The 18,722-nt window shown below is 40.1% G+C and overlaps 1 protein-coding gene across 3 annotated transcripts in view; it reads right to left on the reverse strand.

Moving 5' to 3' along the window:
- The window catches only part of SRPX (sushi repeat containing protein X-linked), a 48,080-nt gene that overhangs the window by 16,264 nt on the left and 13,094 nt on the right, over positions 1 to 18,722 (reverse strand). For 2 of the 3 annotated variants that reach the window (XM_054056728.1, XM_054056730.1), the window contains exon 2: positions 6,380 to 6,439. The exons of the other annotated variant lie outside the window; for it this stretch is intronic. In XM_054056728.1, coding sequence (XP_053912703.1) covers positions 6,380 to 6,439 — 60 coding nt within the window. The remainder of the gene's footprint in view (positions 1 to 6,379; positions 6,440 to 18,722) is intronic. 3 annotated transcript variants of the gene reach the window in all.

Consider the following 18,722-nt stretch of genomic DNA (forward strand, 5'->3'; position numbering starts at 1 on the left):
AGTGGAAATGTAACAGTGCAGCAAGGTGCATTAAGTCTTATATACCAGAAGGTCAGCCCTTCAAAGACTGGCAGCTCTTTTTTATTACAAACATTGAAGATTGTAGCCATTAGACTGGCGAGGTGAAGGGCTACGCTTTCTTGTCTATGGAGTTAGTCTGCCACCATGTGGATAGTTTGATGACGAGCAGACCTCTTGTTTTCAAATGGACAAATCTAACTTCTCTTCAGTAACCAAATTTTGCATTAGGAAAAGATTTAGTCTAGCCATGGTTGTCATCTTCACAAAATTTACCTCTCTTACCGCGCATTTAAAAAAAAACAAATCTTCCATAACAATTTGTGCTGTAAAGGAAATTGCCTTGGCTGAACTCTGCGACAGTTCAAGCTCCCCCACAGTTATAAAGGACATGACACACAAATCATATTGCCAATATGTGAAGCCTGTATGAACACATTCTCAGAACAATCATTCAAGGGTTTAAGTACAGCTCCAGTTTTGCAAAGTTACTTTCCAAGTTAGCACCCAGGATTAAGCCCGAACCGGAACTTGTAAAGTATGCAAGAACAACAGTTCCCTTGCCGTTCTCAGCAGTTCTGCAGTGCCACACTGGAACATTCAAATACTCTTTGCATCACTAACAAAATAGATTTCTACCAGAAAACAGGCACAATACCAGTGTCATGATTAAATCTGAAAGCAAGTGTCCAATCCAACAGGCTAAGTGAAGAGCTTTGGAGAAAGATCTGAACTTATGCCTCTCTATTTGGTAGTAATTTGTAACTTCCAAGTGCAAGATGTGTTCAGGCACAAATGCCTGCGCTTTTTACCGTCAAATCCTTCAGATGTCAATGTTCATTCATGAGCACAGTATATACTTAGCACATATTCAGAAGTGTGAAGCCAACCTGCAGAAATTTAAAATAAGTTCTAAATGTTCGCATAGGTCTGGATTTCAGGTGTTGTACTCTTCACCTCACAAGATGAGTAGACAACCTTTCCCTTATATCATGGAAATGTAGTTTGAAGTATGAGAATGACCTTGTAGTTGCTGCTGGATGCAGTGCCATGGATGGATCTGCCAAGTCAGAGAAAAGCTGGAATTTGGCTGAGACTTCATGGCTAATCCAACTTATCGAACTCATGGGAGAAAGGGAAACACATGTACATAAAACTGAACCTTTAATAATTCATCAAGACTACACTTTAAAATATTCAGGATATGGGTATCACCCTCTTGTGAGGATTTACCACCACACTGTGATACTGATGGGTGCAGTATCGAACAGAGACTTCCCGACTTCCCCTCCACAGCTTCAAAATCTTTGCTTAGCTTTGACAAAAGGCTGCATCAAGAAAACCATACACTTTTTTCTGCAGCCTGCCACTTCTCAGTGGGAGTTTCCTACACAAGGAGTGACTAAGTCTGCCCCTTCTCAGCTCCAAGATTTGAAAAGGACATATCAAGAGGGAGGGTGGGATTGCAAGGCAAAAAGAGGACAGGTCCTGAAATTCTGTGTGACAAGGTGTGACATGCAGGAGGTACAGGACAAAACTTTTCAAGTCTGCAAGTAAGATGGGAAAAAACACCAAACAAAACACAAGGAGCTTTAGCCTTCATCCTTACAAAGTCAAAGGAGACATTAAAAAAACCCCAAACCTATTATTTCTATAATTAAAAATCATTTCTCTGGCAGACGTTCATTTTTAGCTCTTAATATGCATAGTTACTAAGTACATTTTTTCTACATGATTGGATCAACTTCACACATAAATAAACAAAAATCAATACAGCCTATTATATTTCTTATTCAGAGGATATTTATATTCAGTTTAGTAGACACGGTGGTGTTAGGCTGATGATTGGACTTGATGATCTTAAGAGGTCTTTTCCAACCTCATAGATTCTATGTCTCTACAACATACGTACACTTTCCCAATGGAAACTGCATTTAGCACCTGCACTTTGCTGTTCTGGTCCTCAACACAAATTGCATATGAGGACTAAAATCAGAGACTAATTGTTGAGCTTTTGACTAGATCAAGAGCACATTCCTCTAGACTAGCCTGTTTCTGAAGCAGTCATATTGTACTGTGGCATGTTTATTTTCACCATCACAGGTGAAAACCCTTTACAAAGATGTGTAAGCGGCATTATTCCCAGTGTAACCAAATATACATAACTGAGGCACGGGACCAGACCAGTCTAACAGCACTCAGCAAATTAGGGGCAGAATGCAGTTCAGCTTTTGAGCTCAGCCACAAAATCATCACATCTCTGTTCTCTAATATCTATGGTCCTGCTTTCCAAAAGTACTGAATGTCAAATACATGTTCCACTATTTACCTTACAATTCTGCAAAGCAGTTTGGTGGAAAGTGGTTTTTTGTTTGTTTTGGGTTTGGGTTTTTTTTATTTTTTAGAACTATTTCTGTCCTTCACCCTGATCTCTATTCGATAGTTGCCAAAAAAACATCAACCATCCCCACCCCTACCCCCACCAACTGACTTGGGCCACTTAGTTGAAGGGCTGTATCACAATGGCTCCTATTTTTCATGCTTGTTGTTAACCACATTAAAACTGGGAGAGCAGATGAGAAGCATGAGCTAGTGGGAACAGAAGTCAATCGGCTACAACTGAAGTAATGAGTGATGACGGCACCTATTTCTGCTCCCTCCTTTGCTGCCTACCCCACTGCCACTGGTACAGGCTCAAACATCACCTCTGACCACCCTCTGGGGTGGAATCTTGTTGGATTCACAGAGGCAGCCTGTCACACTCACCTCCTGTAGAAATCCTTCTCCTCCTGAGCTGATAACAGCTTTTCCAGCATCTTACCTTCAGTGGTCTCACACCACAAATTTTCAACTTTTCTGTCGTACTTATTCTTCTCATGCTCCAGGACTCGAAATTTCACTTTATTATTTTTCTTTAATTAAAATCTCCTTAACTAAGGAGGACGCCTCAGTTTTTCTGCAGAAGGGCATAACCCTGAAGTTACCAGGAGAACACTGACTGAAGAGGCACACCAAGGGGGAATGAAGACTCAGGTAGCTTGAGATTTTGTCCCAGCCAGCGAGGTAATCCTTGAGCAAATCAGTTCAAGATATTTATGCCTCAGGTTTTCCACATATATAAGGTGCAAATGCACACAGCTGATTTCCTTTGTAAGGTGTGTTAAGACAAATACACTTTGCAACATGATCAAGAGACTAATAATTAAAAAAAAAAGGCAAAGCATCTGTTTAAAATACTGCAAATTGCCTGAGTTTTTCTGTAAATTTTTGTGGCTTTACAAACACGCTTGCATTGAATAAACGGCTGCATTCACTTTTTTTTTTTTTTAAGAAAGCCGCTAACAGCTAACAAATGTACAAACGGAATACCGAAAAAGAAAAAGCCCTTCCTGTAGGGTCATTGCAGCTATGGTGGTCTATGGACAGAAACAAAGCCAGGAACCTAGAGACGGTTAACATGTCTTTTACTGGACCAAATAATACTGCCAGAAAGAAAAACAAAATCAGACAAGCACTTGGATGCAGATAAACTGAAGAGCTTAGGAGGTACATCCCTTTAATCTAAAACATTATTATGATTACTCCAGAACTGAATGTGATTAGAAGACAGTGAGTGAGGCAGGGTCTACAAGGGGGAAAATATCTGGGTTTAGACCAACTGGTATCACTGAAAAATAAAAAGGCTAACTGGAAAAACTTATGTGCCTGAAAGCACATCAAATGATACACAAAGTTTCAGATCAAAGATTGTTTATTTTTAAGTGAAGACACATATTGGCTTTCAAAGACTTAAGCAAGCTAGTGCTTATTTCAGTAGTAGCCGATTGACTTCTGTTCCCACTAGCTTACATGGACTATTCATAGAATATTAGGGCTGGACGGGGCCTCAAGAAGTTACAGAAGCTGTTCCCTGCCTTAAGACAAGACCACACATGTTCCTGAAATCTTTGAAAATAAGAAAAGCTACAGGTTTCCCAGAGACCTCTCTGGAGCTTCACCATCAGTACCTGTCTTTGTTTACCTAACTGAACTTTGAGCTTTTAGGTATTAGGACCTATGTAGTCCTTATTTGCTTAAAGAAAGTTTTCATCGTTCCTCAACAAGACAACAGTCTGCATTATCATTTAGTAGTGACACATCTCAGAGACCTAACCATATGTTTGAAACCACTGGAAAATAGAAACCACTATTCAAACAGAAATAATTGAAGCCACATCACTGCTACTATAGCTAGGGCTACTATCTGACCAATATTTGAGAAAATAAATTAGCAATGATGCTCACCAGAGCAGTCAGACTAGAGCTGTGATAGACACAGGAACTGCTGTATTTGGGAAGACTCTCCTTAAATATGAACCAAGACAGCCATGCCAGGTAGCAGGAAGGAAAGCATTTTCTAGAGCACTGTTTCCGCCAACCCCTCAGTCCTCTTTAAATACCAGTCTCAGATGAGCATTTCCTTCAGAAGCAGCATGCAAAGTGATGGACCGTACTGTTGTTTCCTGCTACACCAGCCAACAGAGCTGAGGATTCACCAGGGAGAAAGAGAAAAGCTCCTTAAAAATGCTGTGGGCACTGCAAGTCTCAGCAAGGTTTCTTTTGAAAGCTGAGCAGTTTGAAATAGATCCAGATGAAAACAAAAGGGTTTCATAGGAGGTCAATTCCCCCCCTCCTGGCCAATTAACTGCAATGTTTTGTTTGCAGATGCCAAAGAGGAAGAATTTGTGTGCTCACTTGCACTGTTTAGTGAGTGTGCACGCAAAGAAAAAGCAACACTGCTTACATATCTTAACCTCAGTTTAGAAAGTTCATTTAATTATTTGTTACTGGGAAGATTTATTTGCTGACCAATGGGTCATACCCAAAATGATGGACTACACATATAAGGAAAATCCCTGAACATTGCTACTGAGACTTTTTCTTGCTTTGTTTCCCTCCACACTCTTCCCCCCAGTACAAACTCAAATAAGTATGCTAATAAAGAGTGAGCCTTTTCTACTCCAGCACTTCACGTTTAGATTCACATTGTCTGATCTTCAACACTTGGCAGTAGTGCTTCCAAACTCAGGGTAGTTTTTAACATCTGCGTGAACGCATCATTATGTTTCACTTACCCTGGTGACATTTTGGCTGACATGACTATAATCCATTTTGGATCACCATATAAAAGGAATTTATACAGAATCCACATTTTAACTACTTGCCTGCCCTGTCATGAATTGGCATTGATTTATCTTCATGATCTCTGGAATTCTTTTTTCTATGTGTCTGTAGAGGGTCACATGTCAAAAGGCAAAGAAGAATGAGTTTACCTAGATAAAGCTTTAAAGAAATATTTCTGCATGTGTTTGAAAGCAAAATTTTACACCGACATATTTTAATAGGAGGAATATAAGACATCTATGAGAACAGCAACATAGCCACAGCAACTATGCCTTCCTCTTTGTTGTTCATAAACATCTGAATTCCTTTATAACTTACCTGTTATAAGGCCCATTGATTCCTTTGCAGAAAATCAATAACGTACAAAACAGACACCAATGCCCAGTATTTTCAAGTAATCAAAATGATTACATTACAATCCTAGCGTGGCCACAGATTAGTTTAATACAAAGAAACACAATTACCCTTTAAAGTGACAAATTAAATGCCAAGTTTCTTTACAGTGTAGACTTCTGAGTGATTTTGGCAGAGGACACAGGTGTCGAGAAAGAAGCAGCCTTTTTAAGAAAATGGTCACCATAAATGGAAGATTTACTGGCAGTGGCAAAAAACTTCTCTATCTTGCTGAATGGCAAAATCTTCTAGAACAGGGAAGAAAACTTGAATTTACTTTATAAACACACTAGTCCTTTCACTCACTCATCCAGTAATTTGGTTTTGGAATGTACACATTTATTCGTTAAATACACTTTACTTGGCATTTTGGGTAGCACATTAACCTGAATGCAAACAATTTTATGGCCAGGGGAGGAAGTCATGAAAATCAAGTTCTCTTGCATGTACTTCTATACATCACCGTCAGCAGGCCAAGGTTTTGAGTTAGCTTTTTGATGGTTTTGTTAGGATGTATGAAGAAGAAAGAGAAGCTTTTCCCAGATTTTCATGATTTAACGATCTGATCTTCCAAGAGCAAAGGCAGTGCAAAGTTACTTGCTCAGGTGCATAAAAGTGTGGTGATCACTACTTGGTCTAATTTTCATTGTTAAAAAAAAAGTAGAAACTAAATCTTGATCTAAAAATCCATGAGAAAAGCCATGGAGCCGGATCACCAAGATTTTATAATCTATGAAAAGAAAAAGAACAAAGCTTTCTCTCAGCAGTCAGCTCATCCTCTTTAGCACATAAGCAAAGCATTCACCTTTGTATCTATTGTGTGCATACACATCTTCGTCATCTTCAAGGGGTGAATATCCCGATCCTACAACACAAAATAGAGAAAAAACTGCAGCAAGGAAGGAAATATAAATTAAGAATAAAAGAAAGCTTTGTCAAAACACATGCAAGATTAGGATGCAATATTCTATGCGATGCCATCAGCACGGGCTTCTCTGAAGCTCAGATTCATAGCAGACCCAGTTTATAGTGAATTTGGAGGGGGAAAATCAATTTGACAATCAATTGAAATAGTAAGCCTCTCACACTGCTCCTAGAGCAGTGTTGTGCAATGTCATATTGCACAAGTCAAGTCTCAGCTTCTCTGTTATGGAAAGCCCACCTACTATGCGGTTGGTCCATTGAGCAGAGAGAGCAGAGGAGGTACAAGTGAAGGGGCACACTAAATGCTTCACTATAAACTGGTTCCATAGTGTCAGTGGCTGTAAACAGCCATCATGCCGAACAGCAGAAGTAAAATGTGCGTAACTCGAGAACAACCCTCTTTCACAACCTGTATGATCTTCACGTCACCAAAAAAAACATTGAGGTACGTTACCTGAAAACATAAGTTACACTCAAATTAAAAAAACCACAGATTGGTACCAAGCATTCTTCTGGACTCGTACAAAATAAAGAGATAGTACAGTTCTATAATTTTGAAAACCTGTGCAGCAGTAATAAGTCTAAAATAACTTTATTAAAAAGCCACAGAAACTACTCAGAGCACCGCTATTCAAGTAATTCATCAGTGAAACATGGCAGTCGGCAAAAATATACTTAAGTGACATATGTTTAAAATCAGCAGCTTCAGAGCATGAAGTCCAGTCTAGATGCTAGATAAGTCTTCTCCAACAACGTCTCACACAAATCTCCCATCTGAGAAATCTTTCTAAAAACCTTGCATGCAAAAGGCAGGCAGTAAGGCAGCTCAGCTCTCACGTGTGGTATCTCAAATTACAGTTACGAGGATATTTCATCACCATTTGTTGAGGTCCGAGACCATCAGTACAAGCTGCTGCTCAAAGTGAAGCAAAACTAAAGGCACCTCAATAAGCTCCTAATTTCATGTGAAAGCACATCTTCTTCTGCAGAAATCAAACGCAACAGGCATTAATGACTAGAATGACTTAGCGCAAGGATAGAAGAGCTACCAAAAACAAGGTTTTTCTTCCCAACATTACCGAATCCACAGATTCCACTTATTATAAAGAAAATAACTAAAACTACTCCAGAAATCAATGAAACTTTATTTCTTTCATTACCAGCCTTAGAAAAAGTCAGGAGAGTAACTCAAGCTATGTATCTGCAGCTGCTCCATGGCAGTAGCTTTGGTGCACAGGGTTCACCTATAGAAGGGCAGTGCCATTCACAGCACCAGCTGCAGCACTGCTTTCAAGGGTTCGGACTACCTGAAGATAAGACCTTCTGCATTTCCCACGACCCTTCTTGCCATGTTACTTGTGTGTTGGGCACTAGTGCCCAGGACCTGCGATCAGACTGCAGCACTCAGCAGCTCCTTCTAGGAACTGCAGGGAAGTGGCAGATGTGGGCACTCCACGTCAGAATAAAATCTTGCACCAATACTGTAGCTATATGAACCACTTAAGCTCCTGCATGTCAAAAATCAACAAAGTTTTGTTCACATGTACCATAAAAGAAGCAAAACCCCACAGTTAACCTTGAGCCCAATTCAAAGCTTGCTGTTATCACTGGGACTCCATCCACCAATTTTCAGAAGGCTTCAAGCTGGGGCCTGATGAAATGAACTTCCAAACAGCTAGTCCCCTGAAATTGAGGACTTTATATATATAACACAGGCTTCCTATTGCTTAGGAGCCACTTCTCTGTATTTTTTATATTTACTGTTGTGGTTGAATTTTTGATGCCTAAACACTGACATCTGAGAAACTTCCCGGCATAAAGGCATTAAACTTTACTGCACTTCCAATTTGACTGTATAACATAAAGAGCAAGATGTGATCCCCGAAGGCTTTGAGAAGACCTTGATATGTAAATGAAAACTTCCCTCAGCATCAACTATTCTATCAGAAACTGTGATACTCTTAGCCAATTACTCAGTTTGAGAGTTATAATACTGTTATCTCAGTGTTATCACTCTTAATTGTTCAAATTTTAATGCGCAATGGCTTCAGCATTTAAAATCAGACGTTAGAGCTGTGTGAGCTCTTATGTATTTACCTTGCTTCAGGCAGGAAATAATTAAATTCTTTTGAAAGTTTTCTAACAGAAACGGGCCTTCAAGAGTTATTCAATACCCTCACCCTGAAACAAGGCTCTGCTGAGAGAGTTTGACATCTCCCATTTCCAGCTCATTTTCTAGCTCAAAATGAGAAGCAAGACAGGTTTCTTTCCTATAAAGCAATGTCTGTTACTAATCACAACAGGCCTGTCTTGGGGAACCATGGGAGAGGTCATCCTTGTGCTACCCTGGGAGGGCCTCGCTCCCATTTTTCCACAGTCTCTGCTCACGGAAAGCCCACCAGCCAATGCTGGGCCCTCAGCACAAGCTCGGGGCCCCAAGGATGGTTTGGGCATTGCCCTCACGTCTGGGGCCATGACATGGGGAACTCACATAATCCAGAGGGCTGTCCCTGAAGAGCTGGTCTGGCTCCAGGAGGATGTATCCACAGCACCACTCCACTGCCCTAGTCAGAGGAGCACTACCTCACCCTGAGGTGCTGGATTTTCTCCTGCCTCCACAGGCCCTTCTTCACACATGCCTGGACCTGGTACTCTACCCTACCTCTCTCCATTTTTACTCACCCGCGTTGCTCTGACAGACCTGTCCTTACCACACCAGGCACATAGAGCCATGTTAGGCAGCAGCCTGCCAGCAAAGCTCTCCTGCTTTGCAGAGGGCTGCTGTTCCAGCGGCCACAAGACCTGACCCTGCACGCCATTCCCCACTGATGCCACCCTATGAACGACCCCAAGCAAATCACCATGTCATTTCAATTTTCTCAGCCACAAACCAAACTATTTCTGTTTCACATATGTTCAAAATTAGCTATCAAGTCATGTAAGGACAAAGCATTGTTCTGTATTCAAAGTGCTAAAATTATTACAGTACAAAAACTGGGTATTTGAGAAAGAATGACAAGAACGAGCTACTTTACAGATGTCTCATATCACGGTTCAGGGTATAGCAGCTTCCTGCAAAAACCAACTATGGACTTATATCTGACAGATGACATGCAAAATGCATGAAATAACACTTTAATTTTAAAATTAATCTGTTACAAGATTAATCTATGGACTCAGATGATTCTGTTCATGTTAGGAAAGAGATGTCTTCATTCACAAAATAATCGCTACATTTTTACAACTGGGGATGCATAGGAGAGATTTCTCTTTGTATACATGTTAGGGCACAGAGTTCTAATGAAACCACATGGGACCTTGTAGAAAACATGCAGCAGTGTCCATCACCACAAACGAAACAATATGTGCTGAACGAACAAACCCAGGCATATGAATGCCAGACAGGGCAGGAGGAGCTATGACAATAACCTGCCACACCTTCTGATGAAATAAAAATCCTCACACAAGAATTATTCATTATGAAGAGTAATTAATTTACTTTTAGTGTTCAAACTGTCAAGCTAATGGGACACTCAGACACACAACAGTTACCCATTTGCACAAAACAAAATTAGACTATTTCAAGATCAGTTAGGCTTGTGCTTTGTGTTTGCCAAATCCACTTCAAGTGTCCCGATGCCAGCCTTGAAGCCAATTCTTATTCAGCAAAGCACTTAAGTTTATCTCCTGAAGTGGTCTCACCAGACTTGATGAGACCACTTGTTTAAGCCTAAACCCACTCAAAGTTCATTACAGATTCAACATCAAGCACTCTGATTAAGTTCTTTGCTGCTTCAGTACCACAATCTACAACCAGTGGACGCTGCTATTCTCAGTTTCTCACGATGGTTCCATTTCCACACTTAGAGCCCAGCATTGGCCTTCCTGGCCAGTGGCCTTGGTCAGCAGAAAATGGAAGGGAAGGAAGCAGAGCATATAGCTACAACTATGAATGAGAACAGGTTACAATGGCACATTCACATTAGCACACAATACAAGATAGATAAACTGAATACATATGGCAAAACAGGTGCTGGGCAGGACACTTCCTATATTTCTAGGATCCGATTTTCCTCCCTTTTACCTGTTTGTTAAGAAGTCTGCAAAAGCTTTGAGAGGAGAGTACGTCAATTGCTACACAAGAGTGACAATCAATTTACTGGTGCTTGCAGCGCTAAGCAAGAGCAGGAAGACAAATGCTATCAGATTGCAAAGGAAGTTTTACGTTTAAGAACTTCTGAAGTTCCTCAGTTTTGCTCAAAACCTGACTTTAAGTACATTACTCCTTTGTGCGCCACAGATCCCTGAGCAGATAGAAAGACAGTATTCCACAAAACAAAATCCCAAACTACCACACTTGTCAGGCATACCAATTCATTCCATGGCAGGCAAAATCTCTCCAATAGGTAGGTAATCTCCACAATAAAACCTTTCAGATATTACATGGTATTAACCCTTAACTGGGAAACAATCTTTCCATTCTGTCTCAAAGGTCTCCAGAACTTCAAGAGCTATCAGTAATTACTTAGCCACTTAGGGCTTTTTTCCCCTAGTTTAGCACCGGACTGAAGATTTTCATATCTACTGTGCTTATAGTCCTACAGAAGATACTAATCAGACATTTTAGGTGATGCTATTTTGTCAATTTACACCACTGAGTTTCTTAAGCCTTTTTTTTTTTTCCCCCTTTCTCAAACTCTTTTGCTCAGAGGTTAAAAGGATTACCTAAAATTACCAGAGGTACCTACTGTAAAAATCATCAAGGAAAGTCAACATTCCAGTTTGTGCTCTACTGAAGCTTGAAGTCTTAAATGTAGCACCAATCTGGCCAACAGCCAGCTGAATATGATCCAGCAGTGTGCCCAGGTGGCCAACAAGGCCCACAGCATCCTGGCTTGTATCGGATACCAGCCAGTAGGATTAGGGGAGTCATTACCCCATGTACTTGGCACTGGTGAGTCTTGTCGCTCTGCTCTCCCAAGTAACAAGCGACAAGATGAGAGGGAACAGCCTCAAATTGCACCAAGGGTGGGTTTACATTTGATATTAGGAAAAATTTCTTCACCGAAAGGGTTGTCAAGCATTAGAAGAGGCCACCCAGCGAAGAGGTTTAGTCACCATCCCTAAAGGTATTTTAAATACACATAGGGGCAGTGCTTAGGGACATATTTTAGTGGAGGACTTCACAATGCTAGGTTAATGATTGCACTTGATGATCTTAAAGGTTTCTTTCCAATCTAAACTTTATGATACAATGAATTTTCTTAAATAAGTATTTCACAAAATATCACTGCATTTCTGATTTTTTGAACATGCAGAAGAGAAAAAAAACAACCCTAAAAGTGCTGTGATAATTTCCAATTGCAGTTATATGGCAATTCTCATAGAATAACTAAAAGGAAAATGTGGGGAAAAAAACGCCCAAACTACAAAACAGTTGTTACGGCACTATGTTCTGCGCACAGGGAAACATCATGAGTTAAATGAGCTCAGGTGGCACCTTCTCTGATCTGCAGGCACTGACTAGTCTTGATACTGGGAGGAAAGGAAAGGCTCATTCAATACACAAACTATCCTTCAAAAAGAGTATAGTGCTTGGGAACGCCTTCCATATTCAAACAACTGATTAGTTTAAGCATGTGTAAAAAGGGGATGAACAATCTCCACCAATAAGTCTGTAACATCTGGATTTCGATCCTCCAATATTTTGCCTCAGAGTTTTACATTCCACAGTACCTCAAGCTATGTCAAATCTATGAATTAAAAAACTTAGCTTCATGTACAATAGACTGTAGAGCTTCTTGAGTACAGCAGGACTAGATCATGCTAAGACCTCAGAAGTCTGGAAGATGTATGAGATGTTTAGAAATTTCCATCCCTGTATTTACGGAAATGCACAGGTTGGTAGCACAGATCTGAGCTTCCACTACACTCGCAAGCTCTGTGCCACCATTGCGCTCCTATTTCTTGCAGGTGTAAAGTCTTTCAGGCACAGAAAGTAATCGCATATCAAGAAGATCCCCTCAGGGTTTTACATAGATTAATTCACTTTGTCTCAGTATTAAGATGCAAACACCGTATTTAAAGGCACAGGTTTTAACTTGCTTCAAGAGAGATGCCTCATACACGATTCCACCAAAGAACAGTTCTTTCAAAGTCGTCATAATCAAAGCACAACTGAAATGCAAAACGAAAGCTTCAGAATTATCAAGTTCAGAAGAGGTCAGTGATATCTGAAGTTTGCATGCCAGCCGTAGCCTACACTTTGTGAAATAAAACAGCCCAATTACACTGAAATCACAAATCTGATTAGGAAAATGCAGCCAAGGGTTCTTCTTCCAAAAGATAATCTTTTTACTCCCCTGCCATCTGTAACCCAACATGAAATGAACAAGAAAATCTGCTGCTGACACCAAGCCATGAAGGTGTTTCAGAATAGATTAATTACAGATGTTGCAAAAACTGTTGCTTTACATAGAAGTCAGCTAACAAAATAAAACTCATTTCACGTGCTGGCGAACACTGCATGACAAAACAATCACTACTCCTGGCATAAGGTGTCTCATTCATTTCAATGAAGTCACACATCCTGAAGTTGGCAGCCATATCCATGCCACTTACCCTCACAAAACTGAGTGGAAGGATGGAAACTGCGTTGGAGTTAGTGTTAGTCCAGGAAAGCTCAAAAAGGACAATTCAACTCTGTGTCCTTTTATGTACAGACGTAGATATCTTAGATACAGCAAATCCAAAGCAAAACACTTTCCACTACTGATTTTGCTTCATTTTTCCCTCTCCACGCTGGCAATAAAAGTGAAAGTTATTCAAGTGGCTCTAAATCAATTCAGGCAGAAGTCCTGCAACACTGCAGCAGTGAACAGAAAAACTGGCTGACTTAATGAGAGGCTACAAACACCTTTGCCAACACATGTATATGGTCCAGAAACATTAGTGCAGTTGTATGCTGCTCCCAGATACATTGTTCCACTGCAAGTGCATTTGCTTTTACTATAATTGTGTGTTTAGTGTAATGATGAGCAGTGTATTCAAATACTGCTTGCAGTACACACACATATAATGACCAAATGCCTCAGGTAATTATTTTTTAAATACTAGTCTCTCGAAGATGTAAAAAACCAATACCCTTCATGAAAATTGTGTCCTTACAGTCAATTTAAAAAAAAAATGAGGCATTTCCAGATTCCTAATTCTGGTTTGCCGTGGATTGTTCTTGTGGTATGACATTTTGAGTGATTCAATGAGAAGTGAGGATTTCATCAAATTTTGCTTAAAATGTAATTTCAGAGTTGTAAAATAGCTATACATACGTATAGCTAGTTTTGAACAGAAAATTAATTTTTAAAAAAATCTAGACAAAAAGATACAGATGAAAGGCCTCTGCTATTGAAATGAAGTGTTGATTTCCATGGAAAAAAAAGCATCCCAGTAGGCTAATGAAGATCTGCTTGGGAACTGATAATGGTACATCTTCAGGAGAAGCAGCGGTCATCTCCTGTGTTGTTCTTTATTTCCAACACAGGCCACATTCCTTTGATTGCTGAACAGTACAACCCACAAGGCACTACAATGATGCACCAAGTACACGGGCTATGGGGATCAAACTTGAAGCTTGGCTCAAAGTGAAAAATCTGACTGTTACGTACATGAACAGTGTCCTCATGAAATGCATTCAGTTTCAGCACGACCAGCGAGGGTTTTGTTTTTCCTTTGGACTCATTGCCAAATCAAAAACCTAAACAACTGGGTGCAGAAAAAGAGGAAGATGTTACCCTCCATGATTTTTTTAAGCTGGAAAGAGGAGACCCACGAGCATCTGCCGTCCCTTTTAAAGGGCTCCACCTGATAAGAATTTTGCAGTAAACTGAAATCCAGCAAACAAAATTTAAAAAAAAAAAAAAAAAGACAATGAAAACTGCAAGACAAGTGAACAAAATAAGTCATTGAATATTTGGAATGGCAGCTATAGTTAAGCCAGCAGGAAACCAAAAGGGAGGAGGATGGAGAAAAAAGTTTCCTTTGTTCAGGCCATGAAGAATTCAAAGTTTAATATTTGCTTAAGGAACTCTTCAATAAATAACACTAAAGAAAACCCTTATGGTAGCATGTCTTTTTATGATCAGCACCAAAGCACTGTTACTAAAGAAAGGATGAAAAATGTCATGAACACTAAAAAGTAAATAAATTCAGCTGAAAAAAATGTGCATCCTTTAATCGATAGGTTTAAGGAGGGTAAATGCACTGCACTACATCTATATAAAACACAGCTACCGTAGCTGCTTACTGCATAATAATATAATTGCTATTCTGAGCACGTATGTGGTCAAAGTCAGAGGTTAAGCGCATCAGGAAAGCAAAGCCTTCATTATATGCAGCTATGGGGTTGTGCAAGGAAAATATAGACAGCTCTTGATACAGAAGAATTTGCACTCTGTGCTTGAGAAATTACAAGAGGCTCCACAAAGGCTGTCCATCACACGTTGCCAGTGCTCTGGGTATTTGCAAGTCTGCTAGTTCCTTTGCTGCTCTTACATAGTATCACATACCAGTATCACTTGTCTATAGCGAAACCCAGACTGTGTCCAAACCTGGCAGACATCAGCTTATCTCAGTTACTCACAGCTTTCTCACTGCTAAAGTGGACCAATAACCTTATCTACCTACCAGGCAATTAAGGAAATTCCACTTTATAACTTTGAAGCACATCTCTGCCTGCCCTGTTTTCTAGACCAGCTTCTCACAGCGCTTCTACTGCTGACGGATGTTTGGCCCTTTTCTCCACAGTGGTTTAGCAGCCTGAGCTGATAATTGCCCACCTGCATCCTGCTAGCAACACCTCCTCTGCCAGGACTTTGAAGACGGCTTCACTCCCTAGATATATCTGTGATCAGCACACAGAGCACTCTATTTCCAAAGCCACTCTGATGATGAACCCTACTTATGTGTCCTAAAAATCAAACTGATGCGTGAATTTGTAGTCATAAGGTTATGATGGGCTGGCAGGGACCCTGGGAACTTTCACCTCACTGAAAGAAAGCAACCCAGGTCTGCTGCCAGCATCACTCAGCTGTGCATACCTGGTCTCATGAGTTTCCTAGGAGCTGGAATGGCTGAAGCCCTCCAGGAAACTGTATAAGAAGCATACCAGTGCATTCAACAGCCACCCTCACGCAACGGCCACACTTGACTAGTCTGCCTCCAGGATGCCTGAAAGGGTGAAAGACTATTTCAGGTACTGCAATGAAACCCTGTTCAGACGAACACACTTGAATGCCATAGTGGAAAGGCACGCCTCCATCAGGACAGCAGATGCTGAAGACCAGCCCTCATCTGTGGCACAACCTCTTTTTGCACAAAGGGGTCTCATAGCCATTGCTACCTTCTGCGCTAGGCAGAAGCAATTGTGATTTTTTTTTAGACTTTTCCTATGACATTTGTAAGACTGAGTTTATAACAAACCAAACCTGAATAACTCACAAAGCCCTACACAAAGAAGATACTTCAGCAGTTGCTTCAGTGGGGAAAGGAGGGGAGGACAGGGTAAGTTGAGCATAGGTGTACCATGAGAGCAAATTGGGACTCTGAAGTGGAAAAAAAAAATGCTACCACATATAGATGAGACTGTTATCTTAAGATCCAGAAAAATAATTCCTGTGAATACACTTGAAAACGCTTCTTTTCCCCTTTTATTAAGATACTATAAGATGTTAAATGTAGGCCTACAATTTAGGAACAGATTGAAGAGGCAGCAAAATAGGAGGCCACCAGCAGAAGGTCAATAAAAGATTGAAAAGTATTACTACTGGTAACTAAAAAGAGGTGGATCTACTAATAATTAATTAAGTAAAGAACAATTAAAATGAAAGTCTCCTTAATGACAAGTTCCAGTGGACTTTGGGATAACTTTCCAAATGAAGAGATTGAAAACTAATCTTGGTCTATTCTGGATTAGTGACAGATGGAATAAATCTTGTTGGGTTTTTTTCTTAAGTGCTGACAGTGGAAACTGGCACATCTGGGTAACTAAATTTTAGTACTCCAGCACCAGATATACTGCTTTCCTCTCTTCTTTTTATCCTTGAGTCACATGATATTTCTGAAACTCAGCCATTTTAATAGTATTTTTCACATTTTATGAGGACACTAAAAGAAAGGCTCTCTAGGGAAAAAAGTCTCAGCTTTGAGGATGGAAACACTTGGAGACACTACAACAACACTTGAAAACTAGCACCAGGAGCTGCCTGTAATCTCTAGGAAACCCTCCACAAAGTTCCTAGAAAACAGAAGGACAGCAGAAAAATGTACAGTTACTGACTGTGATCTCCTCTTGTTCTTTAGAAGTGGAGTCACGCCATGTTCAAAGCAATATAGAACTACTGTAAACCCTATGCTGGCAGCGAACTCCACTGAGGACTTCTCCCACACACAACTTATCTGCATAAGATACTTCTTAAAAAAATATAACATCATCTGTTGTGGCTCATTATCCTCAACTAGCTCAAGCAGGACTTCTTCCCAAGTTAGCTTCAACTTGTCAGCTTGTGTTTTCTCATTTGTTATCTTCTTATGAATAAATATGACTGTAGTCCAGAAGAAGTCTGTCATAGCATATGTTACGTCTCACTCCCATGTGAGCAGCTTCCTTTTAGAGAAACTAGAAGCATAATAATTGGTTTAAAAGGTCCTTGCTCCAGAAAATTTGTTATTTTATCCACGACACCTGCAAATACCCTGTAAACAGACAAAAGCATTAAGGGCTGTCGGTATTAAAACTGGAGGCCCTTCTTGGAAGAGAAAGAGACTTCTATAAGGACTCCAGGACTATTCCTGCTTTAATAGTGCTTTGCAAAGGTAGCATGAAGAAGAAAAAGCAGTCATTATGCTAGGGAGGAAAAGCTGAAGGAAGAATTCTGAGACGTGTAGGGCAGTCAGCAGGTCAAAAACTGAGCAAAGATGACAGAAAAATGGGTACACCTTAAAAAAAAAAAGGTGCAGAAGAACTTGAAATTTAACGGCAAACTAACCAAGGGAAAAGTAAAGAACTGCTGTCAGGACTCAGGATGTAGGAATTTAATTTATTTGTGAAGACTAGTATTAAAAACAGCCTCAAAGCAAACAGTATTTAATATGGAGTTCACAGCCAAAAGCACAGAAGTTGTATAAACCAACTGATGAGAACTAGCTTGCTCATTTTGTTTAAAATAATACAAGTTAACCATTTCCTAAGGCAGATTCAGAAGTTCTTTACTACAGCAAGCATAAAATAATGCTGATTAGATTTTAAATGAACATTTGAGATACTCCCTCCAAACCTTTGGCTCATTTTTCATTAATATTCATGCCAGAGGCAACTCCCAATCAGAAACATATTCTCCTACTTCTCACTTCCACTGAAAACAAGAGAGTAAACAAGTTTCCTTTTGAAAGAGTGGTTACCAAAGTCATGTGTAAGAATATTCACTTAGATGCTCCAGTTTCACTCACGATACGCATGTATTGCAGAAGTTACAGGAGTATTACAAAAAATATACCATATTGATGGCTTTTGATACAACAGACTTCAGTCTTTTGGTGATTCTTTAAAATTTTATCTGCTGAAATTACATGACTCATGAAAAGCACTAGCTTTATAGTCAAATATATATATATATATCCATATTGCCAAAGAAAAAGCCCATAAACTTCAAACGCCCCAAACTAGAAAGTAAATAAAAATAAATGAACATAAAATCAAATACTGTCAGTCTTTGGAACCATAAATAGTGGTTTAAGGTAAAGAGAAACCTGCAACACCAGTATAATACCTTAAACAAAATTAACGACCCAAATGAATTGAAGCCATGTTTCCAAAATAACACACTGAGCCTTCAGGAAAGGAAAAGGGGAGTGAAAATCCACTGCCACTAGCAGAATCGACAGAGGTGACCAGAGGACCTGAAGTGGGACCCTTAAAGAAACCTTTTTGGAGAGAAGAGGAACACGTATGTGGCCAACCCATAGGTTTTTCAAGAGGTATGAGCTTGAAGACACAACAGAAACATGGTTTTTCCTAGTCTTTCCAGCAAATGCTGAGGACTTCTCCTTCTCCCTTGGTAACCCAGTCCCAGCTTCAGCAGAAACCCCTGCACCACCCAGACAGGCAGCAAGCAACCCACGGAAGCAGAAACCAGAAGTGCATCCCCAGCTAATGCAGGGCAACAGAGATA

This window comes from Cuculus canorus, chromosome 1 (genome assembly GCF_017976375.1).
Source record: "Cuculus canorus isolate bCucCan1 chromosome 1, bCucCan1.pri, whole genome shotgun sequence".
NCBI classification, from domain to species: domain Eukaryota; kingdom Metazoa; phylum Chordata; class Aves; order Cuculiformes; family Cuculidae; genus Cuculus; species Cuculus canorus.